Source organism: Oryzias latipes, chromosome 4, assembly GCF_002234675.1.
Source record: "Oryzias latipes chromosome 4, ASM223467v1".
NCBI classification, from domain to species: Eukaryota; Metazoa; Chordata; class Actinopteri; order Beloniformes; family Adrianichthyidae; genus Oryzias; species Oryzias latipes.
Window position 1 is genome coordinate 20,456,690 of NC_019862.2, and position 21,630 is coordinate 20,478,319.

General features: G+C 40.0%; 1 protein-coding gene across 1 annotated transcript; it reads left to right on the top strand.

Moving 5' to 3' along the window:
• Positions 1-13,295: 13,295 nt before the first annotated feature.
• On the top strand, positions 13,296-16,260 carry LOC111947378. The gene is made up of 5 exons (XM_023954381.1): positions 13,296-13,337; positions 14,678-14,855; positions 14,946-15,093; positions 15,254-15,363; positions 15,683-16,260. The coding sequence occupies exons 2-5, from the start codon at positions 14,697-14,699 to the stop codon at positions 15,911-15,913; spliced, it is 648 nt and encodes a 215-aa protein (XP_023810149.1). The 5' UTR covers positions 13,296-13,337; positions 14,678-14,696; the 3' UTR covers positions 15,914-16,260.
• The last annotated feature ends 5,370 nt before the right edge of the window (positions 16,261-21,630 follow it).

Sequence of the window (21,630 nt, forward strand, 5' to 3'; positions counted from 1 at the left end):
GGACTATAGCTTTTTTTTATTTATTTTTTTCCCAAATAAAGGTATGTGTGTGGGTGAGTGAGTGCTTGTGTATGTGTGTTTGTTTACAAATGAACAAACTGTACCAAATAAAAACAATAAAAATTAAATAAATAAAGAAAGAAAAAACAAGTGAACCAATTACATAAACTCAAAAAGAAAATTCCAAATGGAAAAAGCTCCTAAAGAGCATTTCCTCTGAGTTATTCTATATTTAAATAAACGTCTCCCAAAGTAACAGGTCTGCATAGTGCGCAACAGAGAGACGTCAATGATGACTGAAGAGGCGAGCGGAAGCAGATGCAGACGATGAACTGACTGCCAAGACAAACACTGTCACTAGTCTGTACAAATGCATCTGTTACTAGCAGACTTCTTAGAAATAATGGAAAAGGTCACATGCCTTTGGTCCCTCAAGGGGGTTTGTGACATTTCTGACAAACTTTGCTCAAACCCCTATTTGAAAGTTAAACTGTCACAATTTATTGGAGTTCTTTCAGTTAAAGGAAATTTTAGTGGAAACCACACTAATAATCTCCAATTTATGCCTAAAACGAATTTTTAAAAATAGAGTGTAACCATTGCACATAATTGATTCATTATCTGCCCAGCATTAGACTGGAAAACCATCCAGGGTGTACACTGCCTGGATAGGCTCCAGCAACCCCCATGACCCTCCACTGGACTAAGTTGGTCTGCTCTTGAGAGTGTATTTGTGATGTAGAAAATACGCTGGGTGGGCCACAAGCTCACTGCTCTGCCACACTTACCCCCCCTGACCCGCTCATGTTCAAGTGTGGAGAAGAGAAATGATGGAAAATCAACACCTATGTCAACCCTGCGGGTGAAATGGGTATGTGCGGGAGAGCATGTAAATAGAGAACTCTCAGCCACAGATTGTTAAAGGGGGGCAGGGCTGCTCAGCGTTAACGGTTCCGCACACAACCCAGAGATAAGTATCTAGTATGTCCTAGAAAACAGCACTGGATTTTTGTATTTTGATGGAAAAAAAAGCATAATCATAATTAAAAGACCACTTTTATGTGAGATTTGTGTGTTATGTTGAGTTCTACTTTCAGTCTTAATGTCTGAACAGCATTTTTATTTTGAAATACTGCTGGTTAGACCTGATATTGAGCCAAGCAGCGATCATGTAAGCCAAACAACAAAATCACCGACTCAAAAATTGACATTAAGTTACAGTTTCAACTTTATTCCCTGTAATTTCCACTTTATAGTCAAGATTCTGAGAACTGGAATACTGTATTTTTAGCTTGAATGGTTAAAAAAAAAAAAAAAGCCTAAATTGACACAGAGTCTGCAAGGTTTTCTTTTGCCCAATAAATTTCCAAATGGTCATATAGCTTTGACACTATTTGTGCTGCTTCCAGACATGATTTTTTATAACAAGGTATTTAACAAATAACTTTTCAGCAGACGTGTGTTGCCTGGCCCAGTCAAAGGAAATCTATCTGGATGTCTTTTTAATCAGATCCACAGGCCCCTTGAGCAAAGAAAAACGGTTGATAAAACTGTTACTTCAACCAATCAGAGTACGAGTTGATGACCAAGGCCTTATTGCAGGCTTATGTATTTATACCTTCTAATGGATTGTCACAAAGTGCGCTAGCCAGAAGGAGAAAACTGCATCTGTATCGAACTGCACATACATGAATATATTTCTATTTTATTTATTAGCTGTTTTATCCACCCCCAAGGTCTGAAGGAACACGATAAATAGATTTAATTACAGATTTATTGTCAAATCAACTTTCAATATGGATTTTTCAGGGAAGGCTATAAAAAGTCAAACAAGTTGGAAGACGACTCAGGTCCTCAGCTGGAGCTGGACCAATTGGGACGGCAGCCGTACGAGAGGGAGAGGATCTAACTGAAGAAGCACTGGAAATAAAAATGATCATTAAAAAAAAGTATTGGTTTAAGCTCATAAACATTGACATGTAAAAATATGAAAATCTTGAAATGAACAATACCTAATACCATTTGTTTACAAAAACATAAAAAGTAATAAAATATAACAATTGTTAAAGGCAAAGTAAAAAAAAGGGGTCTTGAGCCTCTTCTCAAAAATATCCACCATTTCTATAGGTTTTGGTCTTTGCAATGGGAACGGTCAACAAACCAGTGCCAGAGCTTCTCAGGGTCCTCAGAAGATTTTAAACCTCGTTTCTAGACATATCTTACCAGGTTTAAAGTTGTTTTAATTTATCTTTGTTCTATACATCTTCCCAAGATTTTCTAAAAATCTGCAAAATCAAACTGTTTTTTTTATCTTAACAAGAGCTAGATTCTTAAAAATAAGGACATTTTTATCAATCCCCTTATTTTTTTAATTGGAAACAAAAATTTAGATTTATGTTTTAATCAGAAGTGTTAGTTTGAGAGGTTTGAGGATTTATTGCGATGGGTCAACTGGCACTAAGATTATAATCTCATTTTGTCCACATTTTGTTCTAAAATGGTCATTTCTACTATTGCACGAGCTTTTTCGCTACTGCAATCCAAATAAACTAATCAGGTTATTTTTAATGCTTGTGTGGAACTCTTTGTTTCTAGATTTTAATATTTTCAGATTTCTCATGTAAAAATGTCTTGCTGCATGGACAGATCCTTCTACTACTTTCTAGTGTTTTTTTCTTAAGATTAGTCTTCTTTTCTTATTTTTAGGCTACCTCTTCTGCAGAGGAATCTGTTGTCAAATCTAAACAGCTTCCAAAAGAGGCCCTCCTATCAACATTCAAAATAAATACAAAGTGAAGATTGGTTTATTTTTTTGTTTTATTTTCTTGGTTCATGTAAAGCTCTCTTCTCAAGGTTGTCGTTTTTTTTTCCTGTCACAGTCTCACCTGGTTTCATTTGCTAATTATCCACAGCTGTCTTCAATTCAGTTCATCTTCCTCAGTGTATTTGGGTGTCTGTTTTTCACTTGTTTCATGAATTTCAATGTTTTTATTCTTTTATTGAACTGATAAGTTGCCATTACAAGCCTGGTCCCCTGGAGTTTTGTTCATTTAAAAGAATCTAAATTGTTTTCATGTTTTTTGTAATTGTGTAACAATTTGGCTCGTAAATGTATTTTTTTTTCTAAAAAAAAACCTAAACTGAATTGAGTTGAATTGCATTGAATTTAAAAAAAGTTTTAGTTGAGTTTTGGTGGATGGTTGGACTGTTTTACACAGGAGTTGATAAAAAACCTATTCTTGTGATCATATCAACTGTCACAAAACTATGCTTTTAGATATATTTTAAAGCCCCACTCTGATGAAAACGGTGATTTTTCTTTTTCTTATAATTGTGGATGTATAGAAAGAAAATTGAGCTCAAAATTACATTTAGTTTTTTAAACTCTCTAATTTGCTCCATTCTGATGCATCCACTTGCAGACTGATTTTTTATTTTGGCTAAAAAGGCATAATAATAATTAAAATACAACTGGGATGCTTTTACAATAGATTAAAAGATGAACTGAGTGGGTCTTTAAAATTATAAAATGGATATGGTGGCTTGGTTTGTCACATTGTTAATGCTTCAGTGGGTAAGACTTCTAACTCTTCATGTCTGCTTCCTTCTTTAGCCTTTAATAAGAAAAACTTCTATTTTCACATAAACGTGACGAACATGTCTTTAGTTTTTTGTCTCCTTTTATTGCCTGATCATCAAATTTTAATTCATGTCCCATCAGGCTATGACAATTATTTTCCACTTTACTGTACTTATGATGGTAGAAAAAAGCAGGTCTGTCCAGTTTTAAAAACAATATTTGTTGATGGATAAAGACCATAAAACTATACAATGCTGTTTGTTTACTTAGGAATCATTTAAGTGGAGAAAAAAAAAGATGGCGTGGGTGAAGCTGTAGTGATAAACATAAAAGGATGACTTAGGATCACTTAGCTCCCCTATAAATAAAAAATAAAAGCTGCACTGACCAGAACCTTGTGGAAAACTGTTCTCATGGCCTCGGGCCTTATTAATACACTTAAGAGAGAAAGAATGATATTTCTTTGTGTGAACGATAATAATATCAAACATTCTTTTAACTCCCCGGTGATGTTTCCAGTTGGTAGAGGAATTCACAGACCAAGACTGCACCCGCTGGGTTTCTGTCTACAGTCCACTTCACAGCTGGAAAACCACATTCACATTTGCTTATTTAGGATCCCAGTTTTCTATGGAAAGCTGCCATATTCACATGAAGCCCTTAAGCAATATTTCCTGGCTTGGAAGGTGAACGTGCTTGGTACCGAGGCTTAAAGAGAGAGCACGGTTGCCAAGGGAACGCCTAAATAAATTAGACTTTTTGTAACAGTGACTGTTTCCGTAAGTGTTGACCGCATATAGATTTGTATTTTAAATTTTAACCAAAGACTAATGTTAGTTTTATAGTTGGGTAGAGGTTTACCATGTAGTTAAGAAAATGTAGCCATGAAACAATGTGAAAACCATAAAATCGTTTCCTCTGAATTACTGACATAAGAGCAACAAAAATCTAATACTGTTGAAAAAATATTTTGAATTATTCTTTTTTTTTATTGAAATTTAGCACATTACAATGTAAACAATCAATAATAACAATTTTAGTTGAATTATACTTACCATTTCCTTTAACCTGATCACTCAAGACCTGATGAATCAAATCACTTCAAAGATACTTTATAGGATTTTCTTTAAAATTATTGTTTAAAAAGTTACAATTTATGAGTAACTTTTGCTTATTTATAAAACAGATTTAGGAGCTTAAAATAAGCATCCCATGATTGCCACAAAAGTAATAAAATGTAAAAACAAAATCCCGGTAGGATCAAATCAGTAGGATCTTTCAGGCATAAAGCCGCATTCACACCACCCTCAGCAACTTTCAAGTGCCATTTTTAATGAAAAGTTGATTTTTAAACACGGGAAAATGTTTTGGGGTTCACGTTCAAAACCCATGGTCACTGAGCGCAGGTTGTAAGTTAGATCAAGTCAAACTTTGAACATTCAAGGTCTGGCATAATGGAGAAGAAATTAATAACTGCAGTTTGTGCCCGGTCGAAATTCTATGACACAAAGTATTTCATTTATCGGGATTGAGCTGGGAGAGAAAAAGCCTCGGGGAAGAGTCACGAGATTTGCTTTGCTTCAACATTTTGCACCAAGTCTCTTCCAACTAGGTGGCAGACATGTGATGGTAAACAGGAGAAATGGAAGAAGCAGCTCTGTGCTTGTCCAGTGTGAACACTATTGGCTGAATCCGCATTACTGAATGCACATCAAATGCCTGGTGTTTATGTAGCTTAAGAGTTTGATTAAAAATACAATAAAACTTTCGCTGAAAGATGCCGATCTTCCCCCAAAGCACTAAAAAAATTTAAATGCCAATTCCACTTTTAGCAGTTCAAAGGGCTGGCAGTCACACTGTACAGTGAGAGCTACTCACAGCTAAATGCAGCACGACCCTCTGCCCAGTCTCTTCTCTGACTCTCCATTACAAACCATGAAGTGCTGCTGTCGCAGCCGCAGAGCACGGGTCCAATCCAGTGATAAGAAGCATGAAAACATGAAGGATTAACATCCGCGGACATCTTTCATATCTCAAAACTGCGAAATAGCAAGGAAGGAGGAGAATCCACGTGAGACAGCGGTCATGGCAGTCCATGTAAATAAAACCACTCAAACCGAGTTTGTTTTGCCTTACACTGCCATCTGGTTTAACTTCTGAGTGCAAAAAGGTGAAGTGAGAGTCACGAGTGACGGGAAGGTGTCAATGGAAAAGGATTCATACAGGGTTGCAGACAGGTAATTAGAGGATTAGAGGCTCCCATCCTCCTACTAGGACAAAAAAGTGAAACTTATCAATCAACTTCAAGGTAAACAGCATCACTTTGGTGAGAGATTATCCCAACATGAAAGCTCTGCCTCAAAGAAAAATTCGTTTTATTCAGCTCTATGTCACTCTAGCTTTTCTTGATACTATTCTTTCTTTGTATGCATTTTAGATCACACCTTCACACACAGAGGGACCCCGGGGAGGGGTGCTCTGCAGTGGGGCCGACACCGCACTGGAGACCCCGCAATTTATCTGCAGCACACACATTTCACACCCCAATACATAGGTGGGATCAGGGAGGGGCAGCCGGTCCTCACCGCCTGGGTCCTGTCAGGACGACCTGGCTTGTGGGGATTCTGTTAGCCGGGGAAGTGGCTGGGCGTGTGATGCTGGGGGTTGGTCAGCCAGTGGTGGTTACTGTATGGAGCTGGGGGGTTAGTCAGCCAGCGGTGTTTACTGTATGGAGCTGGGGGGTTGGTCAGCCAGCGGTGTTTACTGTATGGAGCTGGGGGGTTGGTCAGCCAGCGGTGTTTACTGTATGGAGCTGGGGGGTTGGTCAGCCAGCGGTGTTTACTGTATGGAGCTGGGGGGTTGGTCAGCCAGCGGTGTTTACTGTATGGAGCTGGGGGTTGGTCAGCCAGCGGTGGTTACTGTATGGAGCTGGGGGGTTGGTCAGCCAGCGGTGTTTACTGTATGGAGCTGGGGGTTGGTCACCCATCGGTGTTTACTGTATGGAGCTGGGGGTTGGTCAGCCAGTGGTGGTTACTGTGTGGCGACGGGGGGCAACCAGAAGAATGTGTGTGTATGTGAGAGTGCATGGGTGGGGGCAGGCCTGGGGAGCTACCTAGCCCGGGGCCCGCTGGGACTATCTTTCCCTTTTACAGAGTGGGGATGGGATCGGGGAATACGCGAGGAGGGGTTAAGGAAGGTGTTGGGAGAGGGGGCTGTAGAGGGTAGTGTAGTGTTAGGGGGTAGGGGTGGAACGGTGGTTGCGTAGTGATCTTTGGGCTGCTTGGGTCGGGCGCCGGGGCTGGCCTGTTGTGACAAGGCTCCAGCTAGGTTGTGGGCAGTTCCTGGGTCCTCTGGGCCCTGGCTTCATCCTTGGCCTGCATTTTGGTGTCTGCCGCCCGGCTTCCCAAATGGCTCCTGCCCGGTACGGCAGAGCGCGCCTATCCTGTGGCCTGGGGGCCCTGACGCAGAGGTTGCCCAGAGGCTCCCCTTTGGAGGATGGGCCCCCGGAAGTGGGGCCTCTTCTGCACCTGGCTGGGTTAGTGGGCAGTCCCCCCCCACCCAGGCTGTGTGGCTGGATTAGTGGGTCCCGTCGCCAGGGGTGTTTCTGGTCCAGGGGTTTCCTGCCCCCTCTCTCCTGGGCTGGCCGGTCAGGCTGGGGAGGATCTGGTTCCCCTAATGACCACATAGTACACTTTGACAGCGTGCATGTATCTCCACCTCCACGTGCACGTGCACACTGTCACACTGCTGCCTGTCTGCTTTATCCCCCCTCCTAACCCACAGTGGAATGATGGACAGATACCTTCTGCTTATCTTAGTGGCAGAATCTCACTCTTGGATGTAATATTTGTCTCTTTCCAGCAGATCTAGCATAAATGCTATAAAGCTTAAAATCATAACCTACTCAAATGAGCAACTTGACACTTGTATCCCCCTACTTTCTCGCCCACTCTCTTTTTTATCTCTTCTACCCCCCCCCCCTTCAAAATGTTCCCCTTCTTTCTTCCCCCTGTAAAAAAAGAAAATGTGTTTAAAAAATAAAATGTGATTAATAAATAATAATAAAAAACAAAAAAGGGCTTACACAAATATACACCCTGGCCATTCGAAGATACATAACCCCTCATTGTAAGAGAAAACACAAAAGGCCTTCAGTTCTCATCTGTTTGCTCAGCTGTTGAACAGGACAAGTTTTTAAAAAAAGAAAGCATTTTTAACTCTTTTATTTAATGCGCTAAATGATAGTTGATAAACATGAAGGACCATCTAATGTGATTATGGTTAAAGTAGGACACAGATGCACCATGCGTGACTTGGTGGTTAAAACTATAAAAACCTGATGAAAAGCAGACACGAGGGAAGCCATGGCAAAGCTAAACACTTGAACATTCCATGACACAAGGGGTGAAGGCAAATCTGGCAGTAATCAAAACCATAATACTAAATGTACTGAATACAAAGTAACAAAAACAAAAATGGCTGCACAACTGGAAAAGAAACCTGCTGTGCTGGAAACGGAAAGCAGTACAGAACAAAGTACACAAAGCGTGACTGAAAACAATAAAACCAAACTAAAAAGGCAACATCCCTCACATCTACAAAATCTGGGTCAACAGAAGAATACATTTATGAATTTACCTTATTTTCAGCACTGTATGGCAAACCGGATTTTGGTGTATTTTCACACTTATGCCATATATAGAATGAACTGAACTATAAGGAGCATTAAGCGAGACAAAAGAGTCAGATATAAGTCAGTCAGTCGGACTATTATTGACTGCATTCACAACAATTCTAGCACACGCTACACAGTAGACACGCTAGCAGAATTGGCATATTCACAAGACCTGTAAAGCTACATTCACACTGGGCATGTGACGCGCGTTCCAGAACATGCATTTTTTGATGCACATTTAGCCCATGGTGTTCACACTGGACAAGCAGGGAGGACTTTCTTTTTCGACTGTTAAGTAGCACATGTCTGCCACGTATAGTTGAATGAGGTTTAGTGTGAAATACTTAAATTATGCAAATGCTTCAAATCTTGCTACAGACTCTTTCTTTTGCAGCTCTATTTTGATATATAAAAGATTTGGTGTCATATATTTCTGCCTGGGAACAACCTGCAAATATTAATTTCTCCACCATCACCAATTTTCAACCAGTCAGCACTTCTGTGAACTACATAAGCTTTTCATTGAAAGTGGTCGCTTGAATGTCCGCAGCCGAGTGGAGTGTAAACATAGTTTGACTCTCAACCTTGTTTGCAACAGGTAAAGACTGAAACTGTGACTGCAACAACTTGTCATTGACGCGTAAAAAAAACCCAGACACAGCTACATGTTAGTCGTGTTAAAGTATTTAATACACCCAAGCTTGTTGGCAACGGGTGAAAGAACAGACTGATACCCCTAAAACAACTGTTTGTGAGACGATTTTTGAACAAAATAGGCTTTTTAGTGCGCCTTCTAATGTGGAAAATACGATAAATAGGTCAAAATGAAACCCCCAGCACCTGGCTGACCCAATGTCCATGTACATGTCCTAGCACCAGTTTGGTTACAGTTTGTCCACCTTCTTCATGGAGGGATAACAGGTCAATGTAAGGATGGGGTCATCTGGACCCCACAAGTGCTAGAAATAGAGCTTGTTTGAAAAAAAAATTGCTTTTCTGTTTTTTCCTGCTGATGGTCCAGAATGTTATGCTTGCTGGCGAGATTTAATTTTTAGTATTTTCTATTTAAGAAAATAATACATTTATTTTGTCAAATGCCATCAGGCTCCATCTTGGGCAAATGAAACAGGCCTGCAAACATTGCAGACTCTCATAGAGGGACCTGGCGAAGACAAGATGGCACCTGACATCACTTGCTGGAAATTATAGAATTTACCGTAACCCTAACCAGAGTTGTAAAAAAAAAACTTTTATTAAAGCTTAAAATGGTAAACACTAACTGTTAGGGTAGCAAGTTAAACTACTTTTTTTCTAGCAATATGGGGGCTTCCAGTGCTGGTCATTGATGCCTGCTGCCAGGCCCTCTTGGACTCCAAACCAAAGACTCTTGGGGATTTTTAACATCTGTAAAAAATATTTGCAGGATTGTTTTTTTTTTTTTTTTTGCATTAATTCTAAATTTGCACAGAAAAGGTAGCTAAATTGTACTTTAATTACTGGTTTCTGTTTTTTTATTAATTAAAAAATGTTATAAAGTGTCAGGCGGGCTTGATTTTGGGCACGACTGATTTTTAGTTCAACTTTCTTTTTGGAATTTTATAGAAACAAAAGAGATGTCAACTGAGCCAAGACAAAAAGGATTAATCTAAAGAAAATGTAGCATTTTTAACACAGTTACCACATCAGAAATGAGATGACAAGCTTTGCACTGAATGTTTATTCTCAAAGTGAAAACTGTCCTAAATTAAAAAAAAAACCTTTCTAACCAGCAACACGGCTCTGATACTAAAACACTGTGTAGAGGTGACCTTCAGAAGAAAGTTTCTGCAGCTTTTAAAGGAAACAAGTTTGGAACCACTCATTGAAACAGATTAAAAGCTCAATAAGGGGCCATTAGTGCAGCTCTCACAATATCAAACACAACCTATTTCTTTGCCAAAAAGAAAACGGCATCCTGATGGGACTTCAGTCTCCTTCAAACTGCAGAAAGCAAAATCCTTTCAGGTGATAAAAAGAAAAGGTTGACCTGAATTAGTGAATGTGTGTTTCTAAGAAGTCAATAAGTAAGGACTGACTTTTGAATCTCACCATTTATGTTGCTGAGTCAAATTTACATCCCTGTGCTGTCTATGAGGACAGACAGACTTAAAGTTTTTGGTTGTTACAATACTGTATCTTCATTACCTGTGATTAGTCCAACTTTTTTTCTTTTTCTTTTCTCTATTGCTTTTGAGTTGGTCCGATTTCATCCAGTTCTCTCGTTCTGTCCTAATGTTCTGTCCTAATGATCTGTCTCCGTTTTATATTCTCAGACCCCAAATGGTCACCACTTGTGGTTTCCCTTTGATTAGTCACAGTTGAACTTACTGATTCTTTCATTTGGACGAAAACTTCCTCCGCACTGTCACCCATTGACTGATACCGTTCAATTTAATCTGTCTTTGTACAGTTCAATTCAATCATTCATCTTCTTCCATTTTGTTCCTTTTGGGGTCACGGCCACTTACGGGTGAAGGCAGGGGATACCCTGGACAGGTCGCCAGTGTTACCTGTCACACTTGCAGACAATTTAGGGTTGCCAATTGACCTATGAAACATGTTTTTGGACAGTGGGAGGAAGTTGGAGACCCCGTGCTCCCCCATGCATGTACAGGGAGAACATGCAAACTCCACACAGAAATGTCCCCCATTGATGTTCTGTTTCAGCAGGGACTTGAACCAGGGGCCTTCTTGCTGTGAGCCAAGAGCGCTAACTACTACGCCACTATGCAGCCCAATTCAATTCAGTTTTATTTATATAGCCCAATATTTACAAAAATAGTTAATTGTTATCTCAATGGGCTTAATTTCTGTAATTTTTTAATAAACATAAGTCATAAAGAACATAAAGTCATAGAATTCAATAGTTGATTGCTAAACTGGGGCGACAATGGCTCAGGTGGTTGAGCGGGTCGTCCAATGATTGAAGGGTTGGCGGTTCGATCCCTGCTCCCACCAGCCAAAAATGTCGTTGTGTCCTTGGGCAAGACACTTCACCCTCCTTGCCTCCAGTGTGGCTCCACTGGTGTGTGCATGTGCATGAATGATCCCGGTGATGGTCAGAGGGGCCGTAGGCGCGAACTGGCAGCCACGCCTCTGTCAGTCTGCCCCAGGGCAGCTGAGGCTACAACCGTAGCTTACCGTCACCAAGTATGAATGTGGAGTGAATGAATAATGGACACAATGTAAGCGCTTTGGGTGTCTTGAAAAGCGAAGATAAATCCAATCCATTATTATTATTAAACTAAACTACTGGACATCCCTGCCCTTAGATCCTCTTTTGCGGTAAGGAAAAAACAGATTCAGGAAAAAAGAAGAAACCTCAGGGGTGTCCACATGAAGGAAGGATCCTCCCCCAGGATGGACAGACAATGTACCAGAACTCTTAGACAGCTTAATTCACTCTACAATTACATATTTATATTGTCCAGCAGATGGGCTTCATCCAGCTGAGTGGGGGGAAGGCTTGGGGTGCAAGACGAGCCACAGGTAGGGTCCACAGCCCAGTGTAGGAGCAGAGACGAAGGACATGGTCAGGTACAGGAGCAAAAATGAGCCAGAGGTGAGGTCCACAGGCAAGTACAAATAAACATCAACAACAATGCCTTTTTACATTTTCTAACATTTTTGAAAATGCTCCAGGGAGCCACTAGGGCAGCGCTAAAGAGCCGCATGCGGCTCCTGAGCCGCGGGTTGCCGACCCCCGGTCTAAACACTGCAAAAATGAAGTTTCTAACCTAGAATTATAATCTTAAATTTAGTCCAATAATCATTTAAAACTTGTTTTAAGAATAATTTACTATGCAAGAGAAGAATTCATTAGATTATTAATCTTGTTACAAGATTATTAGTCTTTTATTTCTTACTTAGTTTTATAAAGGCTAAAATTAGTCATTTTACATGTACAACAAGATAAATTACTCGCAGAGGCTTGAATTTTTATTTTGTGACCACTTTTAGCTGTAAAGACTTGTTTCAAGACCTAGTAACATGTGGACTTGAACACTGCAACAGCAACAAAGCTGTTAAGAAAAGTAATATTGCTATACCTGTTCTGTAACCCTTGTGCTATCCTAGGCACTTTAACATTAGGAGTTGGGTCATCTAGACCCACTAGACGGTGCTCTGAACCTTTTTTCTTCAATGATTTTTGATCTTCACTGGTGTCCATGGATAACATGAAATCTTTCCACCTTTGTCATGGTAGGGAGAACATGTCAATGGAAGGGGGGGGGGGGGGGGGTCATCTAAGATAGATAGAAAAAGGGATAACCCTTGTGCAAATCAGTAACAGAACACAACTGTCACAAAACCTTCCAATCTTTCCTGTAATGTGTTCCAAATTAATTATTTCTGAGACAAGGCCCAACTCCTTCTCATGTAAAAATATATGGGATGCTCTGTGCTGATATCATTTTGACAGCATTCAAAAAGCTGATTATGGTTGACAAGTGATTAACAGACATTTCTGAAGTTTAGTTTAGATGACCATTGTTTAAAAAATGTGCTTTGACTCAAACATAATACACATATGTCTAAACAACCAAGATAAATAATTTTAACAGGGAGATGCAAAGGCAGTGTTGCTTAGGAATTAGTTTTCTAAGGAAACAATGGCTTAAATCGTTTCAGATGCTGTTCAATCAGATTTGTAAGTCTTAATGCGCTCTGCATTGGTAAAACGGGTGCAAAAACAATCTGGACTATCTCAAAGTCTGAAATAACATGAACATACGGTACTCCTTTTCCTCCTGCGGTCAATACCAGCTAAGAAGGGAATGGGGGGACGGGAGGGTTTCATAAATAACACAAAATTTATTTTCCCTAGTATTACCATACAACAATAATAGAGGTGAGTTTTAAAGTAGTGTGTATAATATCTTCTAATTACATCATACAACTTTGTGGACAAAGGTACATGTTTTGCGGTAACCCTCTCACCCCCACCCCCCTAAAGTCATTTGGTTGCGCCTGTCCTGACGGTTGGAAAGAGAGGGAAAAGCGGCAGCCACTTTGAACCAGACCCTTCTGATAGCCTGTTCGGTAAGTTTTTCTGAGACTATTTTTATTTTATTAAATATTATTACTTCACTCAATGTGAACAAATATTGTTACCCGAAGCCTAATGACAGCTAGGTATCCAAGCTAGTCGTCAAGTGTGACGAGGCAGCCAGTAGCAGAGCGGCATTCCGTCTCTTCTAGGCATGTTCGTATGACCTAGCTTAGCCACCAGAATTTCTCCCATTTAGAGGAACGCGAGGCTGCATTGTTTTCTCCGTTTTATGAATGAGCGTCACTAGATCGGTGCGTACTATGCATGCAGGCTAATATTTTTTGTTGTAGTTATCTTCACCTCCCGGAAATTTAATCAGTAATCAAAAGCGAGCAGGTGCTGTTCCCCCCGTTTGCAAGGCTCCGTCCAAGAAGTGAATGCTGGGACATGAGGTCATGTGACAGGTTTTGAGTAAACTGATCGGCTGCAACCAATGTCTACAAACATAAAGGAGCAACCGTAGCTTAATGAAATACTATTGGATTGTGGTATAAAATAATAAATAAATAAAACAGCAGTTTTATTATTGTTTGATTTATTTATAAAAATCAATAATGACTTTTAAAAGTACTTCAAAGTATTTTTACACATAGAGCCACATGATAGTTCAAACCCAGGAAACGAGTCTGGAATCTCTCTTATTTATTAACTTGAAAAGTTAAAATGTAAAAGGAAAATAGTGTAAATAGGATATCTGTTTCCAAAGGTTTTTTTGGTCAGCTAAATGGATCATTTTATAAACATTATAAATGCCATGAAGAAGATTTCAGTGTTTACTCTGCCTCACAGCATCTGTTTAGCTTAATTGAACTGTACAATCTTTTTGGTTATATTCGTAATTACTTATAATTTGTTGATAATGAAGTAAAAATGGATTTGATATCAACCTTAATTCATGTAGTTCTCTGACTAGCTTTGCAATGATACCTCCCTTACTTGGATTAGACAAGTTATGAGAAGGTTATGACACTAAGAACTCGTATCTTTGATTCAGATCGCAAATATGTTGTTGTTTTGCTGTTTCCTTCAGGAATAAAATTATGCCCTCTATGTGATCACTTAAAATGCTTTACCTTTTCTTATTTTTTTGACCCACCTTAATTATCCTTATACCATTGGATATTGATATTGTTGATATTGAGACATTACAGCTATTGTTGTTTACATTTACATTGTAAACAAGCTTTTATATACAGCAGTGTAAGATGCTTTCTCATTTATGTTGCTCTAATAAATAATGGAAGTATAACAGTTCATGTCGGCTAAAACCCATTGTATAATTCAGAATATGTCTGATATCTTCAATGATTTTTATTTTTCATTTTGGCAGAAACGGATAGCCTCGATAGATGTATAGAGAACCAAAACCAAACCAAGATGCTGTCTGCCAGATCCTTGACCTCGGATTTCAGTCAAGAAAAGCCTTCATTGAAAGTGATGTCCTAAAAGAAGATGATAGACCTACAAAGATTCTGGAGGCATATCCATGTTTCAAGGAGCTTCATCATGTAAGCAATTTACTTGTGTTTTTGATTGGTTGTTCCCCCCACCGCCCATCTTTACAAAGGAGGCATTTTTGTATGTTACTTGTGTTTTAGGTGATGGAGGAGCTACGGTGGATCCAGGATATGGGAAACGGCAAATTCAGATGTCAAGTACAGGACAGATGGGAAGACTTCTGCTCACTAGTGCAGTTTTACAGAGTTTGGAAAAAAGTGTTGAAGCCTCCCATGAACTTAAGTGGAGGTAACTCATTTTACTGTCTTTTTTTCCATAATGTTTTCAGAGGTGTTGGTCAGAATTGCGTTGTTATTATGCAAACTGATATTCAATTTAATGTAAACTCAACATTAAGCTGAAAATGAAGTTAATAACTGAGTTATTCTATTATATTGTTATATTTTAGTTGAACACAACGTTGCACTCTTCAGAGCACTCCCAACGCTTTTCCCATCTCCAACTTCACCCCTTAAGAAACTGGCACATGCTAGTGAAGCATTGCTGCATGTTCTAGAGGTGAGTTTTTGTTCCCATTTGAAACTTTGATTTTGTGCTTGATTTTTGTTTGTCTCTGATGGTCTGTAATAACTGTGGGTAGAGACTGGAAGGAATAATGTGAGGATCCCAGCATTTATTTCTGTTTTTTTTTTCTGCCACTAGATATGCAAAATGGTGTTAATGACACCTAAAAAGCCTAAATACAAGCATCTACAAACATTATATTAATTTTCAAAATGGCAAATACGACCCTAGTGATGTTTCATTATTACTAACAAAACATTTTTAGTAAAAGTTACAACATAAACTGTTTTACCCTAATAATTTTTATCTTTAGCCAACAGATGATCCTGCCAAATACCTGGAGAAGAGATCTTTCTCCAGCCCGGTGTTGCTCTTTGATGGGTCCTGCTGTCTCGTGGCAAGTGGAGCAACTCCCATCACCACCTTTGCCAAAGAAGATCTTGGCCATAGGTTGTTTTATCTGTTGGCTTACCACTACACCTTCCATCTTACCCATCCCAAGTTTGTGGCAACCCTACTTTTGTCAGTCAGACAGAAATATTGAAGGACAATATTCACGAGCGGGACACCACAAGTTCATAAAAAAAGTTTTGGCAGAGTGAAACGTTTTTACTGAGTGGTAGAGCTCTCACAGTGAGAAATGAATGCCTTGTTTGGTGATGTTAACCAGAGACACTCTGTTTCTTATTTCTCTTAACCTCAGATTATTTACTAGTATGGCCTGCATCAGCGTTCATTAAGATTTAGCTGTAAACCTGTTAAATTTTATGTTGAAATGCTTCAAGCAGTTCTTTGTATTTGTAGAAGCAGAAGTATTCTATGTTAACAGTGTATTCAAAGCAATTTTGAAAAAAGCAATATAAATAAATATTGTTAAGTATACTAATCCTGTATGCTTGTATTTTTCTTGTCTTGGTTTGAGCTACAAAAGCTAGTAATTACACAATACTAGCTTTAATTCAGCTAGCAATAAGTCTTAATTCTAGTATAATAACTCTTGAATTAAAAGCATATCTTCTTACGGTTATCTAGTTTTAAGGGCCTTTTTACTCAAAGTGAGTAATAAACAACTGTCAAAGAAGAATTTATAAACTAGTTTTGAGACTTTTTTACCTAAAAAATAGTGCTTGAAATGAGTATTTTACTACTAATTTTGAGTTGTTTCTCTCTTTCTAAAAGCCAAGATATTTTTTCTTATTTTAAGATATCTTATCAAGTGAAATTATCTTACCCCACTGGCAGATAATTTCACTTGTTTTAAGACAATATAATCTAAAAATAAGTCTAAATTTCTTGTATTTAGACAGTCAATTTTTGCAGTGAAGGCAGAATCTGTTTTTTCCTTACCGCAAAGGAGGATCTAAGGGCAGGGATGCCCAGTTTAGTTTAGTCTGTTTAGTTAAAGTTTATTATTATGCTATTGAATTCTATGCATTTATGATCCTTTTTGATTGTATGTTTACCTTACAATTACCAGTACGAAGCCGATTGAGACAGCTGTGTTGTGAATTTGGGCTATATAAATAATATTGAAATAAATTGAAATTCAATGATTTGTATTCTTCACTGATGTCCATGGATTACATGAAATCCTCTTTACCTTTATCCACCTTTGTCAAGGTAGGGATAACGTGTCAATGTAAGGGTGGGGTCATCTGGACCCCATAAAATACCGCAAGCGTTAATAGGACATTCCTGCCTCCTACAATTGGAAAAGGCATAGTGCGAAATTTCGAAGCAGCGAAAATCTAGCGAATTTTTTCCTTTCACAGCTCTATTCCGATATATAGAGAACGTGGGTCTGCTTTCCACTGAGTGGTAAGGTCTGGTCCGGCTTAGAATGGTCCAGGCAATTCAAGTGAATGTGACTACCCAAAGTTGGACCGTCGCGGCGCATGCAGGGGGAAGCTATTAATAACAGCAGTGAAGGTCCTCCAGCAGCTAATTTTTTCCGCTTAGTATCTCGAATAAACAAAGCATTTAATGTTGTTTGAGCAAAAATTGCAGATGGCGAAGTGGAATATAGTTGCTTTCTTGGCGTCTTTGGTGTATTGAGCTTCTGCTAATCAACAAGTTTCAACAGTAGCTCCGCTCTAACCAGTCCGTTCCATTTTTCTATGGACCTAACGAGGGCCCAGTACGCTTTACTCCGGAGTAATGGGTCCATTTTATAATGGAAACGCTCTAAATACCAGATGGGATTGGATCATACTGAACCGTACTGCTCAGTGGAAACTAGCCCACTCGGGCAAAAAACAAAATTAATAATTTTTCCTTCATGAGTAATTTTGTAACGATTGGCACCTCCATGAAATAAAGGGGACGTCATCTATTTCTCACAACCAAATCCAAGTCCCCTATAGGTCAAAGTTTAACCTGGTTTAATTTTTAACACATGTTCAGTGGCAGCACATTTTTTACGTAAAGCTCAAAAACTGTCTTAAATATGTGCTTAGCTAAGTGTGAACGCGAGAGTTCACAACATGGAGAGCGAAATCCATATTTACGTTCATTTACATTGATTTTTAAATGAAAGTGGTGGCTTGAATGCATATTGTTGAGGGCGGCATGAACATGGCTTGGGGGAACGTGTGAAACAATAAAAGTTACTAATAATGCAATCAATTACTCTCTGAAGAAGCTAGAAGTGCCTAGTTTAGTGTTAACGTGGGTCAGTGTGTCTCCTTCAACACTTGCTCTAACTTAAAGGAGATATTGGGAACATTTCGGTTACTTAAGTTTTTGATTTGATTTTATTGATTTATTTCAAGCATTGTAGTCAAAGCAATAAAGAATTTACACATATTTATCAAAATCATTGTAGAGTTTGATTTATTGCTTGAAAAGGAGTGGGAAGAAGCAAGCTTATATAATCCCACCCCTACTGTTTGTCTCACGGCGCTGTAACCAAACAATTTAATAATAAAAATTATAATAATAGGGACATTTCTTTGAACAACGGTAGGGCTTTGAGCAGTTTCCATAGTGAGGGAAGCTGCATGTTTCTCTGACATGTTTTACTTCATGGCTTATCAGGGAGTATTGTGCTTCTGAGGGGGAAGACCGACCTTTTGTGTGCAAGAATGGGGGAGGGAGGGTTCTGTTCGACCACATCATTTCGTATCTCACCTGTCCACCAGCTGCCCTCATATTGTCTGCCAGGCCTTCACTCAAAGCCACTTATCAACCAATCAGCTCCTGAATTAGTGCCTGGTTGTTGATCAGGCTTCCTGTTTGCATTTACTATCATACTGTTCACCGTGTCCTGTCTGATGACAGGCGGGGTCGCCTCCAAACGCACTCTGTGACCTCAAAGGAATCATCTAGATGTGGAGAATAGATAGATGGATGGTTCTCCACTTAGAAAAAGTGATGACTTAGGACAGTCTCCAATTATTAGTATATGAAATTATTTGAACCCCCTCAGGATTAGCACGTTCACAAAAACAAAAACAAAAAAGAAAATGTTTGTGAAGAAACTAATTTCATACATAAAATGCAACAAATAAGGTTCTATTAATTATAGAAAATTGTGTAGGTCCTGGTTTGGTAGTTTTTTTACAGCGTAGAGATAGATTTTGTAATAACATAACACACTTGTTTAAGGAAGTTTCTCTTCTATCGTTTGCAAAGTATTTGACCAAAGTTTTGCTTTTCCCAGCAATGAAGTCTTTACAACTTTTTTGATCAGCAGGGTCTTTCTCTGTTGACTCTGTCATCATTTATTTATAATTTGACAAGTCTCTGTTGTATTGATAAATTATGAATTTTACCAAATCACGTGGAGCCTTCTTTAAATCATCTTGGATTAGTTTTTAATATGTTCTTTGAGTTGTTTTGACTGCTGAAGGATCTCTGCCTTTTCTCCATACTTGTAGTGCTCTGATGAAAAAAGCTCCTTAGGATGCATCTCCTTGGATCCGTTGGTCAAAATCTTTTGAAGTATTTTGTGCTCGTATTTGCTTCAGATGCTCCAAAACCTTCCTGACAGGCTGATCGTAAATCAAAAGGGCTGAAATAAGAAAAAAAAAAAGCTAAATAGTCAGTACTTTTGCTAAATTACTTCTAAATGGTGTCTGATGTGTTTAAGAGTCTTTCTTGCAACTAACTGCCTCTTTCTACTGAAGAAACAGAAAATCCTCTTCGGGTTTATTTATCATGAGGTTGGTATTTGGCAAGGAATTCTGTTTATACCCTTAAAGTGACTTTATGGTGAAATAAAAGTAAATGTTGGCTATTGGGAGTTTTTGATTGCAGGGTTTCTTGATGTCCTCAATCACTAGGAAAATGCCACAAAAACATGTTCAAAATACCAAAAACAGGATTTTCATTGGAGAACAGAAAACAGCTGAACACAAAGATTGCATTTTTGCAGGAAACCCATCTGAAAGTAGCTGATCACTTGAAGATGCGATGTGGGTGGGTTGGGCAACTTCATCACTCATCATTTAACAGTAAAGCCCGAGGTGTGGCTCTTCTTGTCCAAAAATCATTTCCATTTTCTGTTACTGAGGTACTATCAGACCCCAATGGCTGCTACATTGTCGTTTCAGGCAGAATTTGTAGTAAGAGTCTCACATTAGTGAATGTCTATTGTCCAAAATTTGACAGTGAGGAATTTTTTAAGAAACTTTTTCTTTCTATTCCTAATTTAAATAACAGTCAGCTTGTAATGGCAGGTGATTTTAACTGTTGCCTTAACCCAACACTGGATCGTTCCTCATCCAAGCCCTATTCTGTGTCCAAATCCTCTAAAGCCATACAACTGTTCATGTCACAATATGGTGTCACAGATGTCTGGCGTCATTTTAATCCAAATGTTAGGCATTTTTCTTTTTTCTCGCCGGTGCACAGCTCTTTTTCTAGAATAGATTTTTTTTTTTTTTTAACTTGTCCTGTCCAACAGCTGGGCAGACAGATGAGAGCTGAGGGCCTCTTGTGTTGGACATATTTTACTTTAACAAGAGGGGTTATTAATCTTCAGACAAACCAAAGGTATGTCTGAATTAACCCCTTTTGTAATTGAGGCCAAACTTTATTAATTTCAATCATGTCTGAAAATCTTTGGTGTTGGACCGGACGGAAAAGGAAAGAGGGGAAGAAGAGAGAGGGACGTTAGAGAGAGGGGGGGTAGGGGGTGATAATAGGAGGGGAAGGGGGATAAGACCATGAAGCAGCATAAAGCAACAAGTTTACTGGTTGTTAATCATTATGGTAAGGTTCAAATGTAGAAAAAAAAAAAAGAAAAAAAAGGGGCGGAGCCTGTCCACACACACACTCAAATGTTATAAACACACCTGCTAGCTGCAAAAATGTCCACCTGTCGACATGTACACAAAACAGATAGTGTTCACACGCATACTTATGCCTTAAAACCAACTAGTGTGAAATCTTTCATTCATTCAATCATGCAAACTATTAGTGCAAAGGTGAGCTAACACCTGTGTTCAGGTGAGTGTTTATGTTCTTCTAAAATGGATGGTGGAACGTGAAAAGAAGGAGGGAGAGTGCCCAGCCATCCCCACCCCAAGACCCCCACCGCAGCAGCAGCGGCAGCCGGAATCCCCCCAACGCCACACGGGAACCGGCAGGGAACAACCGCCGCCCGGGCGACCAAGCCCACCACCCAGGCCAGGGCCAGCAGGGCCGCCGCAAGGCCCCCAGAGCCAGAGGCCAGGGACGCACGGAGGGAAAGAGAGCGCCGCCCCAGCCCAACCAGGAGAGCAGCCCCCCCGCCGCGCCGGGAGAACCCAACGCAGGGCCCCACCGGAGAAGGACGCCCACAGCCCCAAACGAGCACCCCACCACCACCCAGGAGTTCCGGGCATCCCCCCGCCCCAACCCCAGGTACGAGCCAGGACTCCTCAAGGGAGACCCGCTCCGCACTCCAGGCAGCCACCCGCCCGGCCCACGGTTGGTCCAGGGAGGACCGAGGCAGGGGCCCGCCGCCCCCGCCCAGAGGGGGGGGAACCCCGGGGAAAAAAGAGGGCCCACAAGGGGTGTTGTAAATATGGCCCGACCAGGCTCGGCCACAGTTGGAAATTTGGCGGGGGACCAGACACCCCCGGCCCAGATGTAATGTGAACCCTCCCACCGCGCGGAGAGAGCACCGCCGGGCCCAGGAAGCCGGCACCCCGGGGACACGGCCGCCGCCGCAAAGGGGCCCATACCCCCCACCAGGGAAGAGGCAGGGGACTGACGGACCCAGGTCCCACCTTCCTTGCAAAATGTGTGTGCGTGTATGTGTGTTTGAAAGGGTGT

Bases quoted from the DNA above. Each gene is read 5' to 3' on its own strand.
- LOC111947378 (XM_023954381.1), top strand. From the start codon at position 14,697: ATGTATAGAGAACCAAAACCAAACCAAGATGCTGTCTGCCAGATCCTT. The intron at 15,094-15,253 runs GTAACTCATTTT...GTTATATTTTAG, and splicing joins TCCCATGAACTTAAGTGGAG to TTGAACACAACGTTGCACTC. The intron at 15,364-15,682 runs GTGAGTTTTTGT...TTTTATCTTTAG, and splicing joins CATTGCTGCATGTTCTAGAG to CCAACAGATGATCCTGCCAA.